This window comes from Mirounga angustirostris, unplaced genomic scaffold (assembly GCF_029215605.1).
Source record: "Mirounga angustirostris isolate CCGP_5_RB_7025 unplaced genomic scaffold, mMirAng1.0.hap1 SCAF_3, whole genome shotgun sequence".
NCBI classification, from domain to species: Eukaryota; Metazoa; Chordata; class Mammalia; order Carnivora; family Phocidae; genus Mirounga; species Mirounga angustirostris.
The window spans coordinates 95346428-95357969 of record NW_026991711.1 but is presented as its reverse complement, the minus strand read 5'-3'; the positions used below and the strand labels follow the sequence as shown (position 1 = coordinate 95357969).

General features: G+C 38.6%; 1 protein-coding gene across 1 annotated transcript in view; it reads left to right on the top strand.

Moving 5' to 3' along the window:
• Positions 1–236: 236 nt before the first annotated feature.
• Positions 237–11542, top strand: part of MARCO (macrophage receptor with collagenous structure) — a 33965-nt gene continuing 22659 nt past the window's right edge. Inside the window, exon 1 of the mRNA XM_054505889.1 lies at positions 237–377. Within this exon, the coding sequence (XP_054361864.1) occupies positions 281–377 (97 nt within the window). The 5' untranslated portion in view covers positions 237–280. The remainder of the gene's footprint in view (positions 378–11542) is intronic.

Below are 11542 nucleotides of genomic sequence, written 5' to 3'. Positions count from 1 at the left end.
GGACCTGTGACTTATGCCCCAAAGCATAAGTCACTGCCCTTAACAAGCAGCTGTGCCAAACAGGAGCTCCGTGTGTGAATAGTCTGTTTTTGCGACATGCCCAATTCTGATCATGTCAGGAAACATTTTGCAAATTCAGAAGTCAGAGCCAAAGGGAAGTGCTGTGTGGTCTACAGCTAGCTGCAGTAGTTAAATGAGAACAATCTTTCCCCAAGTGGTTCCTCTTGAGGACAGCATTTCTGCTGGCTCTGGGACTTTGGGCCATCTATAAAGCTTCACAATGGAAAATAAGGAGGAAGAGTTCTTGGCTAGAACTGGAGAAAGAGCAGCCGTCAACCAAACCATGTTCCCTGCAATGGAGGCCTTTGAAATCAATGGTAAAGTACTGCTTCCCAGTAATGACATTGCCTGGTGATGTACTTTTTCTGTTGGCAACATAAGAATAGACAAGGTGATAGGAAGCCTTAGGTTTGTGCCGTAGACTCTCACTAATACATTTCTGGAATGCTTCAATGTGGGATTCATGTAATGTTAGGAATAGATGCTGTATCTTTAGTATACAGTTGGGTTGTTGTTTTTTTTTAGCTTCCCAATAAATTGTATTAAAATATTTACCCTTCGATGAGTTCTAATACTTATCATATGCCCTTCCTTTTTATTAGTCTTATTTTGACACCCAGGTTGTGTGACAAAATGGCAAAGCAACACAAGGGGGATGAAAAAGTTCCACAGAATGAAAGCCAAGGGCCACATATTTATTTAATGTAATTCCTTTAAAACTCTTTAAGGTGACTTCCATTATAACTGATGTGTTGATCAGGGAGTGCTTTCTCCAGTTCGCGCTGGCTAGGATATGTTCATAGCTTCATAATTAGTTTGTCTTAGATTCAATTCGGGTTTTAAAAATTCAGGCAACTCTTTTCTCCCTCATCCTTCTACAGGTGGTGCATTTTTTAAGTCTTCTAGAATTTAAAGTCGCCAGTGAGTGTTTTCCACAGGGGACCTCTGATTTCCCGTGCTAGAATATCCTCTAGGACTTGCCTTCCAAGTTGATGAGTCATTCCCACTCCTAGTCTTTTCTGGAAGTCGTCTGTTCAGAACAATTGCAGTTCTGTCCCCCAGCCTGATCTGTCCCTCTCACCCAGTATTTGTGAGGGTCACTGGCTGGAATTGAAGGGGGCACAAAGATGCAGGGTTGGGTGTTCTGCCTTTAGGAATTCACAGTGTGATAACAAAATGCATGCGTGCAAATGACTTTACTAATTGTTGGCTATTCAGAACTTTGGGGAATGCAGCATTCTGGATATATGACTTTTTATGTTACTGAAAGTGTGCAAGCAAAGTCAGCTGATCAAACATATTCAGCACCTACTGGGCACTGCTCTTGGCACGGAGGAAACATACAAGAATAAACGGGGTGTCCTTAGTCATGTCGGTGGTGGCAGGAGGATGGCAGGGTCGGGCCACCTATAAACTATCTCTATACAAGCGCAGGACAGATCTATGGACAGATCTAACCTGGTCTGACCTGGAGGTCAGAAGTGAGACCTCTTCTAAAGTTTAAAGAATAAAGGGAATTAGTGAAATAAGATACTGGCTGGGGCAGCAATAGAAGACCACGGGTTTATGCTATATTCATAGGGACTATTTAGAAAAATACAAATAGTTTCATGCGGTGGGGCCAATGTTGAGTGGGGGAAGTTCGGTGGGGATTGAGACTGGGACCAATTAATTTAGACTTTGTCTTGAAGACAATGGGCAGCTTTGAATGTTTGACTTTGGGCTAAGAGGCATTGGTTTGCTATTGAGATTACTCGCTATCATAGATGTGGAACGAGCTAGAAAGAATAACTCTGAGGACAGAGAGAAGCGTGGCAGCAAGAGACAATAAGAGCAGTGGTTATAAGGAAGGGAAAGAGAGAATGTTCCGGAAAGATATTAGAAGTCAAGTCAGTAGGACTATAATGGTGGGAAAAGGCAAGTGAGGTGGAGGCTAGCTTAAGGGGGAATTCTAGATTTCTGACTTGGGTTATGGATACCATTAACTAAAAATCTAACCAAAAAACAAAACAGCTCGGTTAGAAGGAATATTTCTTTCTCTTTCTTTCTTTCTTTCTTTCTTTCTTTCTTTCTTTCTTTCTTTCTTTCTTTCTTTCTTTCTTTCTTCTTTCTTTCTTTCTTTCCTTCCTTCCTCCCTTCTTTCTTTTTTTTTTTTTTTTAAAGAATCTATTTATTTACTTGAGAGCGAGAAGGGGAGAGCATGGGGAGGGGGAAGAGCAGAGGAAGAGGAAGAAACAGACTCCCTGCTGAGCAGGGAGCCTGATATGGGGCTACATCCCAGGACCCTGAGAGCATGACCTGAGCCAAAGGCAGTCACTTAACCTACTGAGCCACCCAGACGCTCTGGAAGGAACATTTTTCTAAACACCTTCACAACTTCCTGTCTTCTCATACAAAGATCTTGGAACATACGGAACTTTCTAGAAAATGCCATTATGGGCTTGAACAAGAGACTCTCCATTTGTCCCCGATGTGCATCCTGGGATGCACTCCTGTCCACCTTTTTGAAAATTATGAACATTTTTCTGTCTTGACCTTCTTGTCTCTCTCCTGATGTGTCTGGTTTCTCAGGAAGGAGATCTGTTAGCACATCAGGAAGCTCTTTCAGGTCTGTGGGATGTAATCTGTCTGGACCTCTCCCCCTGAGCCCTCAACTATTTCAGGCTTCACATCTCGCTTCTTGATATGTCCTCCCACTGATTTTGGTCTGAAGAACATTCTTCTTGACAGAGAGAACCCCCAAAAATACAGATAGAGAAGTTGTTGTTTGCTGTAATTTAACATTAAGCCCTGGCTCCCAGCTGTGGGTCTGGCTGTCTCTTCTTTTTGCTTGAAAGTTAATTTTAAGCATTCTCCTAGTAGACCTTAACCCTAGAATCTATTCTCGGTCATCCTTGTTGACGTGCTCACTGTCACTTCAGGTCCTTGCTCTGACTTTGTTTTTTTGTCATGTCACTACTTCTCAGCACCTTTTAGATGTCCAGCTTTACCCTAGAGTTATTTTTTTCTAAATTTTATTATGAAATAATTAGAGATTCACAGAAACAGGCAAAAAGGGAAGTCTCTGTGACCCCCACCCAGTTTCTCCCAATGAGAACATCTTGCATAGCTATCGTACTCTGTCACAACCAAGAAACTGATATTGCTACAGTTTACAGAGCTTATTTCTATTTCATTCGTTTTATAGGCACTCATTTGTGTGTGTGAATACAGTTCTCTACAATTTTACCACATGCATATATTTGTGTAACCATCACCAATATCAAAATACCAAACTGTTCCTTCACCACACAACTCTCTCTTGCTGCCTTTATAGCCATACACACCCCTCCCTCCCCACCAGCAATCACAGTCCCCCAACAACCACCAATCAGTCCCCCATTTCTATAATTTTGTTATGTAAAGAATGTTATCTAAATGGAAAAAGTACATAACTTTTTAAAGATTGGCTTTTTTTCACATAGCATGATTCCCTCCAAGTTGTTGTATCTATCAGTAGTTCTTTTTATTAATGAGTATTTGCCATGAGTATTATTCCATGATATGAATGTACCATAGTTTGTTTAACCATGCACCCATTGAAAGACATTTGGGTTGTTGCCAGTTTGGGGCTATTTCAAATAAAGCCGCTATGATCATTTATGTAAAAGTTTTTGTATAAGCCTAAATTCTCATTTCTCTAGGATAAATGCCCCAAAGTGCAATTGCTGGATTCTAAGTATATGTTTGGTTTTATAAGAAGCAGCTGATCTATTTTTCCAGGGTGGTTGTGTCATTTACATTCCCACCAGTGATATTTACAACAGATTCAGCTTCTCTGAATCCTTGCCAGCAATTGGCATTATTACTATTTTTATTTTAGCTATTCCGGTAAGTGTATGATTGTGATATCTTGTTGTAATTTTGATATGCATTTTCCTAATGGCTAATAATGTTGGATATCTTGTCATGTGCTTTTTTTTTCCCATTTGTATATGAAATGCCCCTTCATGTCTTTTGCCAATGTTTTAATAGGTTCATTTGTTTTTCTGACTAGTTTTTAGAGCACTTTATCAATTCAAAATACAAGTCCTTTGCTGGGTAGGTGGTTTGCAAATATTCTCTCCCAGTCTGTAACGGGTCTTTTCATCCTCTTAACAGGGTATTTTTCAAAGCAAAAGCATTTAATCCTGTGGAGGCCCTACCTAGCAATTTTCCCTTTCATGGATTTTGCTTTTGGTGTCAAGTCTAAGAACTCTTCACCTGGCCTTAGGTCCAGTTTTTCTCTTATGTTTAATTCTAAAAGTATTTTTCTCTTATGTTCAATTTTAAAGTTTTATAATTTTACATTTTACAATTAAGTCCATGGTTTGTATATGTAATGTATATATATGTAATATACACATACAATATGTATGTAATGTATATGTGTAATATATATGTACATATTTGTATATATAATGTATTATATATGTAGGTAATATGTACTATATGTATATAATATGTGTATATGTATATGATATATGTGTGATGTGTGTAATATACATGTAATATATATGTAATGTGTGTATATATTTATATTTATATATATAAACAGACAAACAAATCTTGACCTAAATTTCACTTAAGTCAAGATTGGTTTGTTTATTTATTTATTTTTTTGCCTATGGGTGTCCAGTTGCTCCAACACCATTTGCTGAAAAGGCTATGCTTCCTCCATGAAATTACTTTTGTAACTTGTAAAAAAAAAAAAAAAACCCAGTTGGTTATATTAGTGTAAGGACTATTTCTGTGTCCTTTATCCTGTTCTGTAACTCCATATGTCTATCCTTCTGCCCATTCCACACTGTCTTGATCACTGCGGGTCTCATGTGAGCCTAAACATCAAGTGGTTATTCCTCACATTTTATTCATCATTTTCAGGGTGATTTTAGCCATTCTGTGGCTTGTACCTTTCCATGTAAATTTTAGCATAAGCTTATCAATACCTACAGAAAACCTTGCTGGGATTTTGTCAGAGCTGTGTTATACCTCTAGATCAGTTTCAGAGAACTGACATCTTACTATGTTTAGTCCTACAATCTGTGAACACAATGTGCCTCCACACTGATTTAGGTCTCTGTTTGTGTTTTTTGGTTTTGTTTTTTAATCAGTGTTTTACAATTTTCAGCATACAGATCCTATATACATTTTATTACCTTTATATTTAAATATTTCATTTCCTTCGGAGTGACTGTAAATGCCATTATGTTTTAATTGCGATTTCCACTTATTTGCCAGTAGTATATGTGACTGAGAGAGTGAGAACAGGCTTCCTTGCCTCTTTCCCAATCTTCGGAGGAAATGATTCTCTGTCACCAGTATGTATCATATTAGCTTTAGATATTTCTTAGATGCTCCCTTTTTTAAAGATTTTATTCATTTATTTATTCAAGAGAAAGAGAGGGAGTGAGTGGGAAGAGGAGCAGAGGGAGAGGGACAAGCAGACTCCATGCTGAGCACGGAGCCCAACACGAGGCTCAAGCCCATGACCCTAGCCGAAATTAAGAGTCGGGCGCTCAACCGACTCAGCAACACAGGCACCCCGATGCTCCTTTTTGTTAAGTTAAGGAAATTCTCTTTTATTTCTAGTTTGCTGAGAGTTTTTATTATGAATTTATTATTTATTATGAGAGTTAGAATTATGAATTTTAATTATGAGAGTTTTATTATGAATTTGATTTTGTCAAGTGCTTTTTCTGCATCAGTTATATGGTTATCTGATTTTTCTTCTTTAGCTCATTGATATGGTGGATCATATTGATCGATTTCTGGGTATTGAACCAGACTTGTATACCTGGGAATTCCATTTAGTCATGGTATATAAACTCTTTTTATACATTGCTTGATATGGTTTACTAATATTTTGTCGAGGATTTTTGTGTCAAATTTCATAAAAGATACTGATCTTCAGTTTTCTTCTTTTGCACTGTCTTTGGTTTTCATTTCAAGGTCATCCTGACCTGCTAATGAGTTAGGAAGTGTTTTCTACTCTTCCATTATCTATAAGAGAGTGTGTAAAACTGGTGTTAATTCCCCTAAAGGTTTGATAGAAGACTCCATTAAAATTATCTGGGCCTGGATATTTCTTTTTCAGGAGATTTTTAAGTACAAATTAAGTTTATTTAATAGATGTAGATATTCATATTATTTATTTAATATTGGTTGAGGCTCCACAATTTGTAATTTTGGAGAAATCAGCTCATTTCTTCTAAGTTGTGAGCATGAGGTTGGTGATAGGATCTTTTTATTTTCTTGCTAAGGGCTGCAGGATCTGTAGTAACAGCACCCGTTTCATTCCTGATATTGGTGATTTGTCTTTCTTTTTCTCTTCATCAGTCTTGCCAGAACTTTATCAATTTTATTGACTTTATTCAAGGAATCAGCATTTTGTTCTACCAATCTTCTCTTTTGTTTTCCTATTTTAAATCTCATTGATCTCTGATCTCTATTATTTTGTTTTTTGTTTTGTTTTGTTTTGTTTTTCTGGTTGCTGAGGGTTTATTTTGCTCTTCTCTTCCAGTTCCTTAAGTTAGGAACCTACTTTATCAGCTTGAGACCATTTCTCATTTGTAATGTGAGCCTCTAGTGCTGCTATAAATTTCCTTCCCAGTACTATTTAAACTGAATCCAATAATTTGATATGTTCTATCCTCACTTTCAATCAGCTCTATTTTTAGAAATTTTTATTTAAGACTTTATAGCCCATGCACTATTTAATTTTTGAAAAAATTTCCAAGTGTTTGGACGTTTTCCTGTTGTCTGTTACTGATTTATATTTTGATTCCATTGTCAAGAAACATACTCTATGCAACTTCATTTCGTTTCCATTTTGTTAGGGTTTGTTTTATGACCCATGATATGGTCTGTCTTGGTGAATATCCTAAATGTACATGGAAAGAATGTGTATTCTGCTGTTGTTTCATGGAGTATTCTGTAATTGTTCATTAGATCTTGTTGGTTTATGGTGTTGTTCATTTCTTCTGTATCTTTGCTGATTTCTGAGAGTGGGGTGTTAAAGTCCACAATATAATTATGGATATATTGATTTCTCCTTTCAGTTATATCAGTTTTTGCTTCATGCAAATAGAAGCTCTGTTTTTGGTTTCTTGGAGATTGCATAGAGTGGAAGCATGCTTTTTAATCTACTTTTGCCACACTATCTGCCTTCTAATTGGTATATTTAAACCATTTACATTAAAGTAATTATTGATGTGTTAGGGCTTAAGTCTGCCACATCATTATGGATTTTCTCTTTGTCTCTCTGTTTCCCATTACCAGCTTCTCTTTTCTTACTTTCCTATGGGTTACTTGAACATGTTTTAGAATTCCATTTTGATTTATTTACAGTTTTTTGTTTGTTTGTTTTTTAGTTCATCATTTGAAATAGTTTTTTTACTTTTTTTCTGGGCATTACAATATACATGTATAATTTATCACAGTCTACCAACATCCACATTCTACCACTTTGAGTCAAGTTTTGAAAACTAATTTCCATTTATGTCTTTTGAGCCTTTCCATTTTTGAAATGTAATTGTCTTAAACATTTCCTCTACATGCACTATGTATCACTTAATTATTTTTGTTTCAACCATTAAATATGATTTTTAGGGGTGCCTGGATGGCTCAGTCAGTTAAGTGTCTGCCTTTGGCTCAGGTCATGATCTCAAGGTCCTGGGATGGAGCCCCATGTCGGGTTCCATGCTTAGCAGGGAGTCTGCTTCTCCCTCTGCCCCTCCCTCTGCTCGTGCTCTTTCTCTCTCTCACTCTCGCTCAAATAAATAAAATAAAATCTTTTAAAAAATGTCATTTTAAAAAATCATGAGCGGGATGGTCTAAACATATCTACATGTTTACCCATGCTTTTTTCTTGTTCTTTCCTTTCGGAAGTGCCATGCCTTCCGCTATTATCTTTTCCCTTCTGTTTGAAGAACTTCCTTCAGCCATTCTTTTTTTTTTTTTTTTAAGATTTTATTTTTAAGTAATCTCTACACCCAACCTGTGGCTTGAACTCATGACCTTGAGATCAAGAGTTGTATGTCTATTGGCTGAGCCAGCCAGGTGCCCCCCTTTAGCCATTTTTCAAGGTAGACCTACTAGCAATAACTTCGCTTAGTTTTCCTTCATCTGAGAATCTCTTTATTTCCCATTAATTCTCTCTCTTTTTTAAAGATTTTATTTATTTATTTGACAGAGAGAGAGACACAGCGAGAGAGGGAACACAAGCAGGGGGAGTGGGAGAGGGAGAAGCAGGCTTCCCGCCGAGCAGGGAGCCCGATGTGGGACTCGATCCCAGGACCCTGGGATCATGACCTGAGCCGAAGGCAGATGCTTAATGACTGAGCCACCCAGGCACCCCAATTTCCCATTCATTCTTAAGGGATATTTTCACTAGATACAGTTGATAATTCATTTCTTTGAGCACATGAAAAGTGTCATGTCACTTCCAATTTCAGATGAGAAATCTTCTGTCATTCAAATTGGTATGTCTATAGGTAATGGGTTATTTTTCTGTTGGCTGCTTTCAAGAATTTTCTTTTTCTTTAGATTTTTAATCTTCTTGGTATATAGGGCCTTTTTTTTTTATTTTTAACTCATGATGTGTCTTGTTATTGATTGCTTGAATTTATCATGTTTGGGGTTTGCTCAAGTTCTTGAATTTGTAGGTTTGTGACTTTCACCAAATTTGAAAAGTTTTCAGCCACCATTATTTCTTTAAAGATTTTTTTTCAGCTTCACACTCTTTCTGGGACTTTGAGGATATGAATATTATGTTTTGTTATTGATACATAGATCTCTGAGTCTCTGTTCATTTTTTTTTTAGTCAATTTTTTTCTGTTTTTCAGAAAGGGTAATTGTATTGTTCTATCCTTTAGTTCATTGATTCTCTCCCTTATCACTTTTATTGCACTATTGAGCCCATCTAGTGAGATTTTTTTTAATTGGAGCTTTTAAGTCCTACAATTTCCATTTGGTTCTTCTCTATATTCTCTATTTTTTCGTAGATTAAAAAATTTTTTTGCTTCAAGAGTATCTGTAATTGCTCATTAAAGCATTTTTGTTATGCCTGCTTTAAAATCTTTATTGAATAATTCCAATGTTTGTGTCATCTCTATATTGACATCTGTTGATTGTCTTTTCTTTTTTTTTTTTTAATATTTATGTATTTATTTGAGAGAGACAGAGAGTGCAGGGAGGGGCAGAGGGAGAGAGAATCCTCAAGCAAACTCCCTGCTGAGCATGGAGCCTGATGCGGGGTTCAATCCCAGGACACTGAGATCATGACCTGAGCTGAAATCAAGAGCCAGCCGCTTAACTGACCGAGACACACAGGCACCCTGTTGATTGTCTTTTCTCATTCAAGTTGTAATTTTCTCTGTTCTTGGTATGATGAGTGATTTTCCATTGTATTGTGGACATTTTGTATAGTATGTTAGGACCCTCTAGATCTTGTTTAAATTTTCTATTTTAAATCATATTGTTTAGGTTTATCACATAAATTCTGGCCCACTTTTGTGGGCTATGGTTCCAATAACAACTTAGTTTTCAGAGCCTTGACTGTTCTATTCTGGTCTGCTTTGTTTACCTGATGTTACTGGTATTCTTCCTTGCTCCCTGTTGGTATTGCTTGCAAAGACAGAAGGTACTTTTTCAGACTGCCCAGTGACCCTGGGTCAGGGGTGGGAGACGTCAAGCCAACAGGGCAGCGACCACTTTGTTGGGCCTGCTCACCAGCAGCCCTGTGCCGGGGGCTAGAAGAGGGGACTTCTGCCCGCACCAAGCCACCTTCTGCCCCTGGGCGAAGGGCTGGGAGATAGTAGGCCTGGAGACCCTAGAATTTGTAGACAGACTGTTTTTCTTCACTGAGATCTTTTATGGAATTGAAATTTTATTTCCCTCTGGAGCCACATTTTCACTGTAAGTCAGACAATAGAGCTGTCATATTTCTGAAAACTGCTTTCCTAAAATCTTCACCTGGACTCACCAGAGTTTACTCCAGGGATGCTCATTCTAGTTTACTGGAAGTGTCATTCATTCTCTCATCTCAGAAACTCTTCCTCATTGGTGAAATCCACATTGAGGTTGATGTTCCTTTGCAGTTTTTCTACCCTCTCAGAAATCAGCATAGAGGGTAAAGAATTTACCAGACTTTCTGTTTTGTAAGCAAGTTAGTTAAATGCCCACAGATTCAAAGTTCCCAGTTTCTACTTTGCCTCTGTTACATAAAAGCTCTACTTAAAAGAGCATTCTGGGCCTGAGTGGACACCCCCGAACTATTCCCATCTATACTACCATGTTTGTTTTTCCTCTCACTATCTTCACTCAAATGCCTTCCATTTTTCCTATCATCCGGTTTGAAAATATCTATATCTTCCATGCTGGCCCTATAACATCTGTGCCTCTGAACACACTATCTTTCTATTCCCATCATTTCCTTAAGTTTAGTGCTGTCTATGAGATCGTATTCATCGTCCACCATCTTCTGCTAAATATGAGGCTTCCCTTGTACATTACCCATCCTTGCCATTATCATATGCTTGCCTGAGGTCTGAAGTTGCATTTCCAATGCTTTTCCAATACTTCTAAACTGACACTGTTACTCTGCATGTGTTCAGGACCCAAACCTCTGCAGCCTCTCATCCATCCATGCATTCATCATCTTTCCAGCTCATGTTGTGTGGTTGATACTGTGTTGGTGCTGGACGGCACCCCAGAAGCTTCTGGAACATAGGGGGGGCAGGGAGGAGGGAAACTGAGACATAAACAGACACAGTTCAGGATGATGGATGCCATATCAGGTGGAAAAAGAGCGATGTGGGGAAGCAGAGCAGGGTTCCACCTAACCCAGGGGAGTCAGAGAATGTATCTTGGAACAGGAGAAGCTCCACTGTGCTCCCAAAGGATGAGAAGGAATTAGTTGTGTAGGGGGGAGGAAGCAGGGCTGTATTTTCAGAGAAATACATGACCTGGAGTGAGAAGGGTGTAATGATGAGTGGTCTGGCCTGCATGTGTCTCAGGGTCCACGTGGGGTGTGGTGTGAAGGTGCAGCCACAGGAGAGCCGGTGGACAGAGGTCTTCCTGTTTGTCCCAAGGACCGTGAACAGCCACTGGAGCACTGAAGGCAGGGAACTGACTTGGCCAGGTTGTGTGTTAGAGAGTTCACTCAGACTGCTGTGTGGGGCCCCAATTTGGGAGATGCAGTGCAGGGGGGACTGTGCTAGACTAAGCATACCCAAGTGCCACTAACTAAAATACCACCCAACCAAGAAATCATTCCTCTTGCTGCTGCTGAAGCCGTCTTGAGACCACCATGCTTTAGACAATGCTAAAGCAGGGGTTTCTGTTCTGCAGGTGGCTGGAAGCAATATCAGCAGAATAATGAAGCTTCCACAAGTGATAGAAAACAGACTCAAGGTTCATACACATCTATGATGACTCAACTGAAAACCCACCATCACCTACC